The sequence below is a fragment of the Equus caballus genome, chromosome 23, assembly GCF_041296265.1.
Source record: "Equus caballus isolate H_3958 breed thoroughbred chromosome 23, TB-T2T, whole genome shotgun sequence".
Classification (NCBI taxonomy): domain Eukaryota; kingdom Metazoa; phylum Chordata; class Mammalia; order Perissodactyla; family Equidae; genus Equus; species Equus caballus.
Genome location: NC_091706.1, coordinates 20,565,594 through 20,584,167, shown reverse-complemented (window position 1 = coordinate 20,584,167; position 18,574 = coordinate 20,565,594). Strand labels below are relative to the sequence as shown.

Sequence of the window (18,574 nt, the reverse complement as noted above, 5' to 3'; positions counted from 1 at the left end):
TAAACAAGAGAAATGTGAATTACAGCAACACTGAGAGACCGTTTCCTTTGCATTTGAAAAAATCTAAAAGTTTAACAGGATAGTGCACTGTGTTTGGCTAGTGACAATATCAGTCAAACAAAGCTCTGTGGAGGGCAATTTGTCAACATCTTCCAAAATCATAAATGTACATGGCCTACATTTCAGCAATTCCAGTTCTAGAAATTTCTCCTGTAAGTGTCCTCACACATGTCTGCAGTGACATAGGTAGAGGCTGTTTACTGCAGCACTTTTTTTGTTTGTCTAGAAAACACGGGGTATAACGTAAATAGAAGAGTACAAAATAAGTTATATGATGTAAATCCACATGATATGTACAAAAGAATGAAGTTTTTATGTAGTGATTTAGAAAGAGCCCTAGGACATATTATTAAGTGAAAAGCCCAGATACAGAACAGTGTACAGTAGGTTGCCCTTTGTGAACCATGAGTACAGGGAGTCGAGCCCCTCTCTCCACAAAGGGGAATCCACAGCTGCTCTCCTGGGCAACCTGAGGAGATGGGACACACAATTGTGGATCTTGCCTTTGCTGGTGAAATTGCTAGCCCTCCCTTGATGGAGTGAACAGACCCAGTTCCTCAGGGACCCATGCTGTGCTCACCCCTTCCCCGCCATCAGCACGCCCTGTATCCAACTGTGCTGGTGGAGACCATACTTCTTTTTTTTTTTTTGCTGATGAAAGTTCACCCTGAGCTAACATCTGTGTCAGTCTTCTACAATTTTGTATGTGTGTTGCCACCATAGCATGACTGTTGAGTGGTGTAGGTCCACACGTGGGATCCAAAGCTGCAAACCTGGGCCACCAAGATGGAGTGTGCCAAAATTAATCACTAGGCTTTGAGGCCAGGCCTGGGACCATACTTTATTATTCTCTGTGAACTAACGCTTCTTTCCTCCTGCACTGGGTCTAAGAATGGTCGGGAGTTAGCATTCAGACTTACTTTTGCTTTATTCATATCAATGAATCTGTGTGGGCAGGATAAAAGCCCACTGAAGAAACAGAGAAATTAATCTTAGTTCCAACTCTGGAACTACAAAATGCATCTTTCATTAGATGAAGATAACCTGGTACGTCCTTTACCAAGGATTTTTACAAAGTGGTTTTCACTGATTTATATGAAATCCCACAAAAGCCAAGGCTTGCTGTCGTGTTTCAACCACCTTCTTGATGGCTAGCAGAGTCTAGGAGTTTGATCATAGGTAGAGTGGCTTTGTGATGGAGAAATGTCCATGCAAAGATGGATCATTTGGCTTCACCCTGAGTCTTAGCATAAGATAGGAAACATTCTGTTGAGAGATAAATCTCTACTTGTCTCTAGCATTTTGGTATATTTTATAAGGAAGTAATCATGAATTTGTGTAAATATATGGATGCAAGAATGTTTATTGCAGATGTGTTAGTAATCATGAAAAATGGGAAATGTCCATAACAGCCAACCATAGGAGATGGGATAAATTATGGTACAGTCACACAATGAGATGCTCTGGAGCCACTTAAACATGATGATGTAGAAGAACATTTAACAACCTGAAAATATGTTAATGATATATTAAAGGGGGAAAAGCTGGCCACAAAATAAATCACAATAGTTATCTCATTTTAAAAGTATTATACACATATACGCGCCCACACACACACATTGAATGGCTGCACAACACATGATGGATATGGAGATGGGTCTAGTTTTTGTTTTCTTAAGATTATGCATATTTTTCTACAACAAATATGACTGATACCTTTGCAGTAAAGCATCTTACAAAAGCTGTTATGAGAAGGGTAGAGACAAGAATGCCTCTGAGCTCCTGTTCTGGTACAGTCACGGCGGCCAACGCAGGGAGCCCCCTCTGGAACCTGGACCCCTGTCTTGTTGCCCAAGGCCCATGCAGACTCTGGTCAGTTTCTGGGGAAGCTCTCTGGGTCTGCCCTGTTCCTCGCTATCGATGTCTGTGCCATCCACCTGAGCAGAGGCACTTGTAGAAACCTATAACCACAATAAAATTCCCCTCAAGCATGTTATTGGTAAGAGAGAGGAGAAAGCATTTAAGAAATTCACTTTATCTTCAGGTCACGTAGATGATCACCTTCTGCCAATTTTAGACATAATGTTGATTGAATTCTTTATGAATACTCCAGTAGCTTTTAGGAAAGAACTATCTGATGGGTTCAGCTGCAGCCTCCGTGACCACATTGTGCTTGTTTGAGGACTCTGGATTCTATTGGGATGAAAACAAGACTGTGACAGGAGGACTTTCCTGAATCCTCCAAAATATATTGTTTCCTTCTGTTTGGTTCCGTCTGGTTTGAGTAGATGCAGAAACCCTCACTTTCTGGATCAGCTGTTTTTCGTGGCCAGACACTGAGGAATGGATGGTCAAGAGAGCAAATAACTCTCAACTGTTTGGGATGTCCCTCTCAGAAAGGGCAGATTGAATTTTGATGGGTGAACTCTGATGAGAATTAGGGTCTTTGCTACTACACACAAGTGCTTTTAAGAACTGGCCAATCTTTCCTGTAAATAGGATTAAATTTATTACAGCTCCTAAGTGACAAAGTTCCCAGCTGACGGATGCTTCTATACCTTTCAAGTCTGTTATGATCAGAGCTCACCTTGCATGCGCATCAGGCTTTCCTATGCTGCTTTCAAACTACAAAGTGGTGGTCTTTTTCACATTTCTTATATTTTTTAAATTCACATTCCTGCTCTATAGCCCTGTGGGGTCAAATGCTAATGTAACTCTTACTTTTATTGGAGACTTAAAAAAGCAAAGTGATTTTCTCAGAACACAGCACAGTGAAAGGGCCATTATGCAGCGTGGGGGAGCAGGCTCATCAACGTGCTGTTCAACTGAGAGTGGCCTCATGGTGCTCCAGCTTCCCTGCTCTTCGCTTTGAGGCTCCAGCATCACTGATCTTCCAGTCTGTGGCCTGAGGCCAATGATCTTGACAATCCCTGTGAAGAATAACATGTAAGTAAAGAGACTCGGCAAGATGAGGAGGGAGAGAAAGGGTAATAAGCAGCAGCCCCCGGGAGGGCACCACGCCTTCTTCACGCTCCAGTTTACATTTCCGAAGCTCAAAATATTCTGAAACACCCAAACAATGGCGGCAAATAGAAGCTTCTTTCAAAAACAACAATTCTGCAAAAACTGAACACACTCTAAAAGTCCTTCAAGAGTAGAATGGACTCATAAATGGTGTTTCTTCATATGATGGGATAATGCTCAGCAATATAAACAGAATGACGTACTGGATAAAACTTAAACACATTGGTCTAAGTGCAAAGAGCGCAAGACAAGAAAGCATGCGTGACTCCATTTCTATGAAGTTTTCTCTGAACCATTTATCTGAACTGATCTCTGGGGGAAAGAAAGTCAATCAGGCTTACGTGGGAGGATGGGGGTGAGATTGCCTGGGAAGCAAGCATGGTTGCCTCCCTTCCCCTGCTCCAGCGCACTCAGGTAGTTTACCCCTTCCCGGCACACTGTCCTGCAGCACCTTCCTCATGAGCGTGCCTGATTCGGAATTGCTCTGTAATTGGAAGTCAGCCTCACTGGGCAAGTCCGCGTCTTCAGCTCTTTACAGTGGCCTACCAGCCTAGTTAGACTACAGAAATAGAGGAGCCATTAGTTGGAGGCATTTGCAAAATGGATGCATGTTGGTGATCTGTGTAGTTACAGAGACCTTCTCACTCAGATCGAACTGTGTGGATGTGCTGATTTGACCAATGGAAAAAAAGTCAAAGAAAATTCTCCACATCCCATGACTCCAGTCTATTCTTGGCTGAGACCCTAAGGCCTCTGCAGGGTCAGCGAATTTGTTTATAACCATGGTTTCTGGACTGGGGAGAGAAATGCCATTTCCACCTCCCTCTCCTTTTGCAAACCAGTGGAGAACAACAAGGAGAACAGAAGCAGTAAAGAAACTTCCTTCTTCATTGAAATTTGGAAAAATTCGTATCTGGACCCATAATGCTGTGTTTTAAAAAGGGTTTCAGATTAGTGAAAACTGTACCAGTGTGAAGATAAACACAGAGAGAAGGCTAGGCGCTTCAAATGTCATGGGCACACGAGACAAAGAACAGAACTCTTCAAAATAGTGGTCACAGCCTTGGCTTGAAACACGGTCAGGGTACACAGACGGACAGCAACATGCTGTCAGCCCTGAGTGACCTCAGACAACATCCGAGGAAACAAACAGGAAACACACACACCCTCCATCTTTGCCATCCTAGGAGACGATGGGCGGGTGGGTGGAGGATGAACTGGGGGGAGCAAGCAGCCTTCCACCTTCTGTGTCTGCTAGAGAAGAGTGAAGACATCACCACCACCAAAAACCTCCATCAAGTGGTTTCACTGGGAGGATGGAAACTTCCAGTTAGCCCAGAGCCACTCACAGCATTCACAGGGCATTGAGAAGGTTCTGGAGGCAACAAGCCCAAAGTGCTCACCAGCTCACTCATCGGGTCCTTACCCTCACTGTCTTCTCTCATATGGCTCAGGAATAGTAACCCCATCCTCGGCTCAAGGATACACAATGTTAAAACACGAAATAAGCATGGGACTTACATGAACATATTTCATTAAAAATATCACACATACACACAGAAGTAGATGAATAAAACACATCAGAAAGATTATACCACGAAGCAGATGAAAAGCAAGACAATATGTTTTTCTAAGAAGCAATCTGGCAACATGTATTAATACCAAATATCTACACACATTTCAATTCACCTAGGAAATCATGCTATAGAATTTCACTGTCCAATATGCTAGCCACTAGTACTTGAAATATGGAGCTCTTTCATATATGGAACTGAGGACCTAAAATTTTAATTTAAAAATGATACTAATTTCAGTCAGAAATGGAAGTTTCCACAGGAAAACTTCTGTTTTTTCTCATTTTTTTTATTGTGGTCATAATAGATTATACCATAGTGAGATTTCAGTTGTACATTATTATTTGTCATATACCATATAAGTATGCCCTTTCACCCCTTGTGCCCACTCTCCAGCCCCCTTCCCCCAGTAACCACTAATTTATTCTCTTTGTCCGTAAGTTTGCACATATTCCACATGTAAGTGAAATCATATGGTATTTGTCTTTCTTGTTCTGGCTTATTTTGCTTAACTTGATGCCCTCAAGCTTTATCCATGTGGTTGTAAATGGGACAATTTTGTCTTTTTTCTGGCTGAGTAGTACTCCGTTGTATATATATATACCACATCTTCTTTATCCAATCATCCATCGATGGGCACGTGGGTTACTTCCATGTCTTGACTATTGTGAATAACGCTGCACTGAACATAGGGCTGTGTAGAGCATGGGCCTTGCTTGCTCAGCAAAAGCCCCCAGGCCCTTTGCAACCATGTGTCCCTCTGGCTTCCTTGTGGGCAGGCTGCCCAGCTGCTGAGATTTGTAACAATCCATGCCTGGCCAGCCTGGACCCTCCCTTATCTCACGTAAAGAACATCGTGTCTTACAGGGACACAGAGCCCCTCCATGTGAGCTACTGTTCCTGGGAAAGCTGGTTGTACCAAAGACAGCCCCTTGGCAAGCATGGAGCCTTTGCTCCTCTGCCTACTTAAGCAAGATTCTCTCACGGGGTGGTAGCACTGCGCAAATCTATGTCCAGCCAGCCTCCACTGGACACTCACCCTCTTAGTAAATCCCAATAAAATTATATATCTCGTTCGCAGTCTCTGGGTCATTTTTTTCAGTCTCCTGGCCCGATACCTAGCCATCCTAGCCCAGCTGGGCTTGTGGCCTAACAGGGTGCATAAGTCTCTTTCAATGGTTGATTTCTAGTTATTTCAGTAAATACTCAGTAGTGGGAAAGCTGGGTCATATGGTATTCCTATTTTTAATTTTTTGAGAAATCTCCATACTGTTTTCCACAGTGGCTGCACCAGTCTGCATTCCCACCAGCAGTGTATGTGGGTCCCCTGTTCTGCACATCCTCTCCAACATTTGTTGTTTTTGTCTTGGTGGTTATAGCCATTCTTAAGATGGTATCTAAGTGTAGTTTTGATTTGCATCTCCCTGATGATTAGTGATGTTGAGCATCTTTTCATGTGCCTATTGGCCATCTGTATGTCTTTGGAAAAATGACTGTTCATACCTTCTGCCCAATTTTTGATTGAGTTGTTTGGTTTTTTGTAGTTCATTTGTGCAAGCTCTTTATATTTTATGGAGATTAACCCCTTATCAGATATGTGATTTGCAAATATTTTCTCCCAGTTGGTGGGTTGCTTTTTAATTTTGATCTTGGTTTCCTTTGCCTTCCAGAAACTCTTTAGTCTGATGAAGTCCCACTTGTTTATTTTTTCTTGTGTTTCCCTTGTCTGAATAGACATGTTATTCGAAAAGATCCTTTTAAGTCTGATGTCAAAGAGTGCACTGCCTATATTGTCTTCCAGAAGTTTTATGGTTTCAGGTCTTACCTTCAAGTCTTTGGTCCATTTTGAGTCTATTTTTGTGCATGGGGAAAGATAACGGTCTACTGTCATTCTTTAGCAGGTGGCTGTCCAGTTTTCCCAGCAGCATTTATTAAAGCGGCTTTCCTTATTCCAGTGTATGTTCTTGGCTCCTTTGTCAAAGAATAGTTGTGCATAGATGTGTGGTTTTATTTCTGGGCTTTCAATTCTGTTCCATTGATCTGTGTATCTGTTCTTGTACCACTACCATGCTGATTTGATTTCTATAGCTTCGCAACATATTTTCAAGTCAGGGATTGCAATGCCACCAGCTTTGTTCTTGTTTTTCAGTCTTGCTTTGGCTATTCAGGATCTTTTTTTGCCTCAGATGAATTTTAGGCTTCTTTGTTCTATTTCCGTGAAGAATGTCCTTGGGATTCTGATTGGGATTGCACTGAATCTGTAGGTTGCTTTAGGCAGTATGGACATTTTAACTATCTTTATTCTTCCAATCCATGAATAAGGGATATATTTTTATTTCTTTATGTCATTATTGATTTCTTTCAGTAATGTCTTATAGTTTTCTTTGTATAAGTGTTTCACTTCATTGGTTAAATTATTCCTAGATATTTTATTCTTTTTGTTGCAATTGTAAATGGAATTGTATTCTCGAGTTCTTGTTCTGTTAGTTAATTATTAGAGTATAGAAATGTTACTGACTTTTGTAAGTTGACATTGTACCCTGCAACTTTGCTGTAGTTGTTGATTATTTCTAATAGTTTTCTGATGAATTCTTTAAGGTTTTCCATATATAAAATCATGTCATCTGCAAACAGCGAGAGTTTCACTTCTTCACTCCCTACTTGGATTCCTTTTATTTCTTTTTAATTTTTATACTTTTGAGGAAGATTAGCCTTGAGCTAACTGCTGCCAATCCTCCTCTTTTTGCTGAGGAAGACTGGCCCTGAGCTAACGTCTGTGCCCATCTTCCTCTGTTTTATATATGGGACACCTACCACAGCATGGCTTATGCCAAGCAGTGTCATGTCCACACCCGGGATCTGAACCGGTGAACCCCAGGCCGCCGAGAAGCAGAACACGTGACCTTAACCACTGAGCCACTGGGCCAGTCTCCCTTTTATTTCTTTTTCTTGCCTAATTGCTCTGGCCAAAACCTCTATTACCATGTTGAATAATTGAGTGTTGAGAGTGGGCACCCTTGTTTTGTTCATGTTCTCAGAGGGATGGCTTTCAGTTTATTCCCATTGCGTATGATGTTGGCTGTGGGTTTGTCATATGTGGACTTTATTATGTTGAAGTACTTTCCTTCTATACTCATTTTATTGAGAGTTTTTATCACGAATGGATGTTGGATCTTGTCAAATGCTTTCTCTGCATCTATGGAGATTATTATGTGGTTTTTCTTCCTCATTTTGTTAATGTGGTAAATCACATTGATGGATTTGTGGATGTTAAACCATCCTTGTGCCCCTGGTATGAATCCCACTTGGTCATGGTGTATGATCTTTTTAATACTGTATTCAGTTTGCCAATATTTTGTTCAGGATTTTTGCATCTATATTCATCAGTGATATTGGCCTGTAATTTCCCTTCTTTGTGTTATCCTTATCTAGCTTTGGTATCAAGGTGATGTTGGCCTCACAGAATGTGCTAGGAATATTTCCGTCCTTCTCAATTTTTTGGAATAGTTTGAGAAGAATGGGTAATAAATCTTCTTTGAATGTTTGGTAGAATTCATCTGACAAGCCATCTTGTCCTGGACTTGTATTTTGGGGGAGATTTTTGATAACTGTTTCAGTCTCTACTTCTGATTGGCCTATTCAGATTCTCTATTTCTTCTTCATTCTGTCTTGGGAGGTTATAAGAGTCTAAGAATTTATCCATTTCTTCTAGATTGTCCAGTTTGTTGGCATATAGTTTTTCATCATATTCTCTTATAATCTTTTGTATTTCAGTAGTATCTGTTGTAATTTCTCCTCTTTCATTTCTAATTTTATTTATTTTAGCCTTCTCTCTCTTTTTGTTAGCATTCTGGCTAAGGTTTGTCTATTTTGTTTATCTTCTCAAAGAACCAGCTCCTTGTTTCATTGATCATTTGTACAGTCTTTTTTGTTTTAATTTCACTTATTTCTTCTCTAATTTGTATTATTTCCCTCCTTCTACTGAGTCTGGGCTTTGTTCTTCTTTTTCTAATTCTGTTAGGTGTAGTTTAAGATTGTTTATTTGAGCTTTTCCTTGTTTGTTAACATGGGCCTATATTGCTATAAATTGCCCTCTTAGGACTGCTTTTGCTACATCCCATATGAATTGGTATGGTGTGTTTTCATTCTCACTTGCCTTCAAATATTTTCTTGAGTTATCCTTTTATTTCTTTGACAACCCATTTGTTGTTCAGTAGCATGTTGTTTTGTCTCCACATTTTTGTTCCTTTCCTGCTTTTTTCTTGTAGTTCATTTCTAGTTTCATAGCATCATGGTCAGACAACATAGTAGATATGATTTCAATCTTCTTAAATGTATTGTGCTTTGCCTTGTTCCCCAATATATGGTCTATCCTTAAGAATGTTCCATGCACATGGGAAGAATGTATACTCTGCTGTTTTTGGATGCAGTACTCTATGTATATCTATTAAGTTCATCTGGTCTAGTTTTTCATTTAATTCCACTATCTCCTTGTTGACTTTTTGTCTAGAAGTTCTATCCATTGAAGTAAGTGGGGTGTTGAGGTCCACTACTCTTATTGTGTTGTTTATAGTATCTCATGTTAGGTTTGTTAATAGTTGCTTTATGCACGTTGGTGCTCCTGTGTTGGGTGCATATATATTTATAAGTTTTATGTCTTCTTGCTGGAGACTCCCTTTTATCACTAAATACTGCCCCTCTATGTCTCTTTACCTGTTTTATATTGAAGTCTACTTTGTCTGGTGTAAGTATGGCAACACCTGCTTTCTTTTACTTGCCATTAGCTTGGAGTATTGTCTTCCATCCCTTCACTCTGAGCCTATGTTTGTCTTTAGAGCTGGATGTGTTTCCTGGAGGCAGCATATTCTTGGGTCTTGTTCTTTAATCCAACCTGCCACTCTGTGTCTTTTCATTGGAGAATTCAGTCCATTTATATTTAGAGTGATTATTGATATATGAGGGCTTGATACTGCAATCTTATTGCATGTTTTCCGGTTCTTCTGCATATCCTTTATTTCTTGTCCCATGTATATTGGGCTATTGATTTCATTACATAGTTTTCTATGTTGGTTTTATTCATTTTCTCCCTTTTTATCATATATGTCTCTGTTCTAATTATTTGTTTAGTGATTACCATTAGGTTCGTATAAAAAGTCTCAAAAATGAGATAGTCCATTTTCTGATTCCCTCTTATTTCCTTAGACTATGCTGATTCCATCCTTTGCTCTTCCCCTTCTAATTTATTACTGTCATATCTTATTCCATCTTGTGTTGTGAGTTTGTGCTTAAGATGATGAAATAATTTTTATTTTCATGTTTTCCTTTTCTTTATCCTTGAAGTAAGAATTAAGTGTTTACCAACCTGATCTGATGGAGAGCTGCCGATTTCTGATTGTTGCATGCCCATTCATCTCCTTGCTCAGGGCTTTGTAGTCCTTTTCCTATTTTCTTTCTTTTTTTTTTTTTTTCTTTCAGGCATGAAAGCCTTCTTGAGGATTCCTTTTAGTGGAGGTCTTGTGGTGATGAACTCCCTTAGCTTTTGTTTATGTGGGAAAGTTTTTGTTTCTTCCTCATAACTGAAGGAGATTTTCACTGGATAGAGAATTCTTGGCCAGAAGTTTTTATCTTTCAGGATTTTGAATATATCATTCCACTCTCTCCTAGCCTGTAAGGTTTCTTCTGAGAAATTTGCTGAAAGCCTCATAGGAGCTCTGTTGTAAGTTATTTTCTTCTGCCTTGCTGCCCTTAATATTTTTTCTTTGTCATTCACTTTTGCCGGCTTTACTACTATATGCCTTGCAGTAGATCTTTTTACATTAACACAGTTGGGAGTTCTGGGAGCTTCTTTTCCGTGGATTTCCATCTCCTTTCCCAAGTTTGGGAAATTCTCCACTATTATTTCTTTGAACAAGCTTTCTGCTCCATTCTCTTTTTCTTCCTCTTCTGAGTACCCATAATCATTAAGTTGCATTTCCTAATGGAGTCAGATATTTCTCTGAAAGCCTCTTCATTTCTTTAGTCTTAGTTCTCTCTTCTCCTCCCTCTGAATCATTTCTATAATATTGTCTTCTAAATTGATAATTCGGTCTTCCATATTGTCAGTTTTGCTGTTTAGGGAGTCCAGATTTTTTTAATGTCATCCATTGTGTTTTTCATCTCCAATGTTTCTGATTGGTTCTTCTTTAAAGGTTCAATCTCTTTTGTGAATAAGTTCCTGAACTTGTTAATTTGTCTTTCTGTGTTTTCTTGTAACTTGTTGAGTTTTTTTATGATAGCTATTTTGAATTCTTTGTCATTTAGGTTATGGATTTCTGTGTCTTTGGCATTGGCTTCTGGCTACTTGTCTTCTTCCTTCTGGGCTGGAGATTTAATGTAGTTTCTCACATTGATTAATAGTGTGGATTTTTGCCTCTGCAAGAATTTATTATCTGGTCACTGCTGCCACATACCTCCACTGGGTGAAGATCAGGTGCCATGTATTCTGGGTCCAGGATGATCTGGGGATCCCCAGCTCCAGCCACTGACTGCTATTCTCACTGTGCTATGCTCTAGCCTATGGCAGATCTGGAACACTGGGCAGGGGTGGGGTGCTCTCTTTCTCGTGTGCTTCCCTCAGCTTCTGCCTCTCTCTCCATGTGGAGCTCTGGGTAATAGCAGGACTGGAGTGCAAGGCAGGGTAAGGAGCACTTTCTTACACCTTCATGCCTCCCCAACCGATGCCTCTCTCTCTGCGTGGTACTCTGGGTGCTCAGGGGGCTCCACTTATCACTGCTTCTCTCTCTGTGCAGTGCTCCCTGCAATTGTGTGTCTGAAGAGCAAGGCTGGAGCACTGGGCAGGAAGAGAGCGATGCTCCCCAGCTGAACCATGTCTAACCAGCCCCTCTCTCACTGCGCCATGCCCCCAGTGAACATGGGCCTGGAGCACCAGTCAGGAACAAAGCACCTCTCCCCAACTGTGCCCTCCTCTACCTGTGGGTCTACTCTCTCCACAGAGCTCCTGCTAAGCAGTTTCACCTTCTTCCAGAGGATCCAGCCTCACCATCACCTTCAGGAGTATGGCTGAGTGGGTCTCCCAGATGTCTCCTGTGTTGTGTGTGTGACCTCTGTTGGTGTTTGAATGTCCCTCTAGTTGTATTTTAGAAGGGAGTGTCTGGGGGAAGAGATCACTCCACCATGATACTGACGTCACTCCTCTCCACAGGAAAACTTTTAAGTGTGTTTGGAACAATCAGGGTATTTAAATTTACTTTTTTTCTTGTTGTTTTTTAAAGATTGGCACCTGAGCTAACAACTGTTGCCAATCTTTGTTTTCTGCTTGTTCTCCTGAAATCCCCCAGTACATATCTGTATATTTTACTTGTGGGTCCTTCTAGCTGTGGCATATGAGACACTGCCTCAGTGTGGCCTTACAAACAGTGCCATTTCTGTACCCAGGATCTGAACCAGTGAAAGCCTGGGCCACCGAAGCAGAGCATGCAAACTTAACCACTTGCCCATGGGGCCCACCCCATAAATTTACTTTTCAACTCTAAGTTTTATGAAATCTAAATACAGATCAAGTATTGCCAATGAAAATTTAGTGTCTCAAGATAAACTCTAAGTAGGAAATATATGTTAGATTTTAAAGACTTAATTCAATAGACAGAATGTAAAATATCTCATTGAAATAATATATTGGATATATTGGGTTAAATATATTGTTAAAATTAACTCTACCAGTTTCTTTGTACTTTTTTATGTGGCTACTAGAAAATTTTAAATAACATGAGACTTGCACTATATTTTGATCAGATAGCACAGCTAAAGAAAATAAAAGCAGTAATATGTACAGAAAATGGAAAAACACTGTTCAAAGCAGCCAAAAAACAAAAAAAAAAACTGGAAACAAAGTGTATACTTATGCATAGAGGACTGGCTTATAAATATACATACACATCATGGGCTGTTATTAAGCATTTGAAAAGAAGAAAGTTTTGCCAGTGCACTGGACTATCCACAAAGTATTGTTATGGAAGAAAAGTAAACTGCATAGAAATGTGGGTAATCCAGTACAGATGGTCCCCAACTTAACCACGGTTCAACTTATGATTTTTTTTTTTTACTTTATGATGGTGTGAAACTGATATGCATTCAGTAGAAACCGTACTTTGAATTTTAATCTTTTCCAGGGCTAGCGATACTCTATGTGGTACAACACTCTCTCATGATGCTAGGCAGTGGCAGCTCCCAGTCAGCCCCACGATCACAAGGGTAAACCACCGATACACTTACAACCATTCTGTACCCATAAACCACTCTGTTTCTCACTTTCAGTACAGTATTCAACAAATTACATGAGATATTCAACACTTTATTATAAAATAGGCTTTCTGTTAGGTGATTTTTCCTGACTTTAGGCTAATGTAAGTGTTCTGAGTATGTTTAAGGTAGGCTGGGCTGTGATAATGTTCAGTAGGTTAGGAGCATTAAATGCAATTTTGACATATTTTCAACTAACAATGGGTTTATCTGGACATAACTGCATTGTAAGTCAAGGAAGATGTGTATTGTGAAACAATCATCCCTATCCTCAATAGGTGGATATGTTTGTAAAATATTATCTAAACATGAAAAAAAGGGCAGGAAAAAGTACAGTGATGTTAAAAAAACATCAAGTTATTTAACCTGGGTTACCTGTGTGTGGTGGGCCAGGGCAGGAGAGAGGAGGAGGGAAGCAAGTGGAAAGAAAATTAAAGGTCTAACTCCCTCCCATCCCAAGCATGTACATTATCTGATTTATGTAGAATTGTACACACACACTAGGGGAAAAGGAGGGATAGAGCTAGAACAATATATAATGACATGTAGGAATTTCCAAAGTGTATTGCCAAGTGTAAAGAAGTTGAAGGTGGTATGTTAAGCTCATTCTAGTTTTGTAGAAACAGCAACTTCCCCATTTTCTTATATAATTTTGGAGAAAGGTGCATATGCTAATTAACAATAATAATCTCAGGGGTGTGTGGTACTAGAAAGAGAGCTGGGGTGAACAGGGTAGGAAGAAGGATGTGTGTCTGTGTATAACATCATCACTTTTTATTAAGATTGGATACTTTTTGATGAAAAAGAAAATAGTAAAAAAAAAAAGGCACTGTGTTTTTCTTGGAAAAAAAGAAAAAAGGAGCGCAGAGAAGAGCTACAAATAGCCAAGAAACAGTAATGACAACAGACAGAATTTGAAAATTAGTTGGCCAGAAAGACACTCTAGAAAGAGCAAAGAGATTCTCTCAGAAAGAGATTCTTAGGAATAAAACAGAATAGAAAAATGCAAAGAGTTAAAAGGAGAAAAAAAAGAGTTAGAAAAATAATAGCGATAACATAAAAAGGAGATCCAACACGTGAATAACTGGCATCCCTGACACACTGTGCCACAGGCTTTTATGAAGGCTGACACCAGAGCACTGAGAATGGAGGGAAAGACAGGTAAGTATATGATGCTCAGTGAAGGTCTAAATACTGAAAGGACACATTGAGTTTCAAGAAAAATTTTTCCAAGAAAAATTCAAATGGTGAATAATTAGAAATATCCTAGCATACTGTACTTCAGAGATTAAGAGTCCTGTAGGCATTTAGCTCCCTCCTTCACCACCACCACCAACTACCATCACACACACAAAAAGCAACTATTCACACATGCAATTAAAAAAATTACTCTTATGCATGAACAAAAGGGAAAACATATAAATAACCTAAGGTATTCCAAAACATTTTTCACATGCTTTCTTTTGCATGAAACACCTTTTAATCCAGTCATTACTGTTTGCGTTTTCTCACAAAATGTGATCCTTATGCTTTTAAGGGCATTGATGATGAGCATTTCCTTAAAGAGCAGCCCACCATCATTTCTGAATTTTCTTCTGAGACACATTATGTCTCAGAACCCGTTAAGGTTCTTCTTTGATACCCATTAAACAAGTTTGATGCTGATGCTCTTCTGGAAGTATCAGTGAAAGGTTTTCTTCTTCAAATAGTCCTTATGTGGATTTTGACTAAAGAGTAGCACCATTTTCCAGTCTTGTCACCAGGAACATAATCAAATTCGCACATGAATAGGCTTACAGTTATGCCCTAGAACAGGTTGACTTCTCAAAGGTAGACATGGATATTATGTACCCATGTGGTACATCATATTATTTCTTCAAAATATTCGCTATAGCTCCCAATGACAGGATAAATCATCTATGGCCATTGACTCATGCTTGCCACATGACTAGCTTTGGATAATAGAATGTAGTGGAAGTGAAGGGTGTCACTTCCTAGCAGAAGTTTTAAGAGTCATCATGTGGTCCCCACCTTTATTTTCCCTCTCCCATAAGACGAACATGCCCCACATAGGGGCTGCTCCTTTAGCCTGGGTCCTGGAAATGAAGACAACATGGAATATAGCCAAAATTGGCCCCCATTAAACACATAATATGATTGAAAAATAAACGTGTAAGCCACCAAGGTTTTTGAAGTATTTGTTACTGCAGCATAGTTCAGCTTAAGCTGACTGGTATAACTCAAAGCACACGGCATTGAAAACCTAACTTTGGAATGGTCTAGGCGCTCTCCTGAAGGACTCCTGATTTCTGTGGGACTTCCTCAGGGCAGGTAATGAGTGGGTGATATGTGACTGGTCCTCTTCCACCTGAGATTCCCTGTTAGGCTATTTCAGCTCAGCCAGGATGAAAGCAGAGACCTCGCATGAGATGATTTTAAAGTGGGTCACTCTGGATTACTCAGAGACTCACACTAATGAGTATGGCCGAGTCACAGCCCAGTTGTTGTGTGCCATCATTTATACCTGCGTTCTGGTTAAATGTCCTAAAATTCTAAGATTGGAAGACATTTGGGGGACTGGAGACAACACCTCACTTTGGGACACTATAGTAGTTCTCAGTGGGGACAGGGCTGAGGAGGGGAGGGAGATGCTCTAGATCTGAAGGGTTCACTCCTGTGTTTCTTCTTTCCAGTTAAAGCTGACTCCATGATGGAAGTACCAATCTGTGGAGAATAGTGTTTTCTTTTCTCCCCGAAGTAGAAAGTTCAGTATCTCTACTTAGAGTTCTGTTGGAGAAGTAGCTGAACTCAGAGTTCATCAAGGATCCAAGTGCAGTTCAGTGTTGATGGCTTCAACAATTCACAGCAGGTCTTCAAAGAAGACAGGCTGTGGTTCCCTCCTGGGATGACCTCCCCGGGACCCACGGCAACAGTGCTGGTAGAAAGTGGAATGAAACAGTTATCTGAGACTTAGAAGACAGAAAGTGTAGATGAGCAGAAGATGACACATTAAAAATAGCATAGGACAGCAAGCTGACTTCCCCCCCTCACATTCAGGTTAGGGTGGGTTAGGGACACAGGCCCCAGTGAAAGAGTTTTGACTCTCAAATCCTGTTTGGCTTCAGGACTCACCCTAGTTCCTCCAGAATAAACAAAGAAAGATAGAACTAATCCTTATAAAACCCTTGCATGTTAAGAAGGGCAGATGGGGTTGGGGTATTGATTTTGCAAATAGAAACTGTACAGGGAGGGGGTGGCCAGCATGGGGCACTGGCAGCGCCTCATGCACCATGGCCCATCACCATCACCATGTTGTCAGGACAGCTTGCGTTGCTTGACCCCCTTGAAAGGAAGGCAGCACCTAGTAACTAGTACTAGAGTACTACAGTACTAGTTAAGTGCATGGGCTCTGTGAGCAGAAAGACCTAGATTTTCTGGGGTCTTTCTATCTTGACTGTGCTTGCACTCATTTTGCTTGGGTCAGCGACATAGCCTCCCCATGCCCTGATTTTATATAATGCTTAAAAAAGCAACAGTGCCTAACTTACACTGTGTCTGCAAGATATGAGAGAGTTAATTCACACCAAGTGCCTAACACAGCAGGGGCGTGTGAAATGCTTGAGTGACACTAGATGGCTACGGGTCCTAGTCTTAGCCGAGAAACGTCAAAATGAAAGGCTGTTAGAATTGTCACAGAGGTTCTCATATTTAAATAAAGTAAGTTATGAAGTTATAAAGATAAGTGGAAGAGGTCTTTAGGTCTAATTTTTAAATTAATAATGGATATAAAGAGGTTATGATCCAGAATACAATACCTGCTCAGTAGGCTCTGGCAACAGGACACCACATCGGTTGTGTTTTGAGGTAAGCCAGAGGCAAAGGTGTTCTCGAAAATGTGATGGCAGTTGATGTCTACAGGAGTGCTGGAAAGGATGCCTAGAAGTGGAACAGAATGCCATGGATTTTATTAATTCACGAGGTCACTGAAGTCTCCTTCCATTCTTAGCTTCTCCACCACACTCCACACATTTCACTTCATGACATGCTTAACACAGCTCTGCCTCTGAGCTCTCTGCACAGCATATGCTGCACATAAGTTGCAAGAACCGCCCCCTGAGAGCTGTGGGCACAGCAGGACAGGACACAACAAATGGAAGCAGTACCTGCAATGCAGCCCATGATGAAGGAGGAGATGGTCCCTGCAATCAGAGCTCTCCCTGCCACTGCAGCGATGTCATCCCTTCTGAAATCTGCTATATTTGCTGGGAAACATGGAAGCAGATATGAGGTTAATGTTGAAGCTTATTGATTAGAATTCCAAATTCCCAACCTCTGAGAATTGTTCTGGGGCTGGAGTCTCAGATCAGCTGACTTTTCTTTTTTTAGCTTAGCTGGGAAATTCAAGATTCACGAACTTAGTGATGAGTTCCACGTCCAGAGAAGTCCTCTGATGTGGGAGGAAAAGAAGATTGTCCACACCGAAAGGCCCAGAGGCTTCCATTCTCTACAGAAGAAACAAGTCCTAATTTTCATCCAAAGGGCACACACAGCATGTTGAGGGCACAGCAAGGAAAACGCATCACAATGGAGGATCCCAAACATCTGCAACTCATCTGTCACCATCCTCGTCTGTGCCCATAGCAGACATCACTCACTAATCACAGCGTTTTTCCACTTGACTTCCATTGGACCTCGGAATCCTTCTCCAGGTGGCCATTATAAGTCTATTGGAATTGGCACGTGAATTGAAAGCCATGTGTCACCCCTGGCTGGAGAAGCACCTGTGCATTTGGGCAGACTCTTCCCGATGTTAGCTTGGGTCTACACAGGGAAACTACACTGCAGAGCAGGGATAACAAATAGACCCCTAATGATTCACTGCTCTTGTAGGGCCTTCTTTTCCTGACATGAATAATATTACAGAGCAATGTGGAGATCTAAAGCAGGTTCACATCACATCTGTTGTTGAAGAATATTCTTTTTACTTACTGAGAGTATTGATCGCTAATCCTAGGGAACTGATACTGCCAAAGCCGCAAAGAGCGTAAGTGGCAATTGTCTCAGAACGAATCTGTAAAGAAGCATAAAGACACAGATGCATACACGGTGTGACCAGCTTAGTAAATCTGACACCCTAACTGGGCTTCCTATTTTGACAACAGAATCAATACTGACAAATAAGTGCATGGTGTCAAACACCTGTTGGTTCCTAGACTCTTTCTTTCCATTTCCCCTTGAATTTGGATGGAGAGAATGGGGCTGTGTGGATTCAGAGACTCCACAAAGGGCTTGGAATGGGTGGTCTTGGCCTCTACAAATGCTACTTTCTGCTCAATGACAACTTTTAATATTCAGTGTGACCTGGCCACCTGCTACAATGTGCCAGGCACAGGACCAGCTGCTGAAGACACAAAATTGGTCCCAGAAAATATTCACATTTATTTGACAAATGTCTTATTCAGAATGTATAAAGAACTGTTGTAACTCAATAATAAGAAGACAAGCGTCTAATAAACGAATACAGAGTGTCGACGAAAATAATCCATAACCAATCTATAAATGAAAATTTGGGTGAGTTTATTCTGAGCTAAAATGTGAGGACCATGGCCCAGGGCCTT

At 40.7% G+C, this 18,574-nt stretch overlaps 1 protein-coding gene across 3 annotated transcripts in view; it reads right to left on the bottom strand.

Annotated features, from left to right (window-relative positions):
- Positions 1-1,414: 1,414 nt before the first annotated feature.
- LOC100054455 (solute carrier family 28 member 3) overlaps positions 1,415-18,574 on the bottom strand; it is a 51,608-nt gene continuing 34,448 nt past the window's right edge. For 2 of the 3 annotated variants that reach the window (XM_005604932.4, XM_023635014.2), the window contains exons 14-17: positions 17,946-18,027; positions 17,120-17,218; positions 16,772-16,892; positions 12,993-15,891 (exon numbers count right to left, since the gene is read on the bottom strand). In XM_005604932.4, the coding sequence (XP_005604989.3) occupies positions 15,765-15,891; positions 16,772-16,892; positions 17,120-17,218; positions 17,946-18,027 (429 nt within the window). In that variant the 3' untranslated portion in view covers positions 12,993-15,764. Of the gene's footprint in view, positions 2,991-12,992; positions 15,892-16,771; positions 16,893-17,119; positions 17,219-17,945; positions 18,028-18,574 lie in introns of those variants that run through there. The other variant, XM_070249099.1, reaches the window with a different exon arrangement.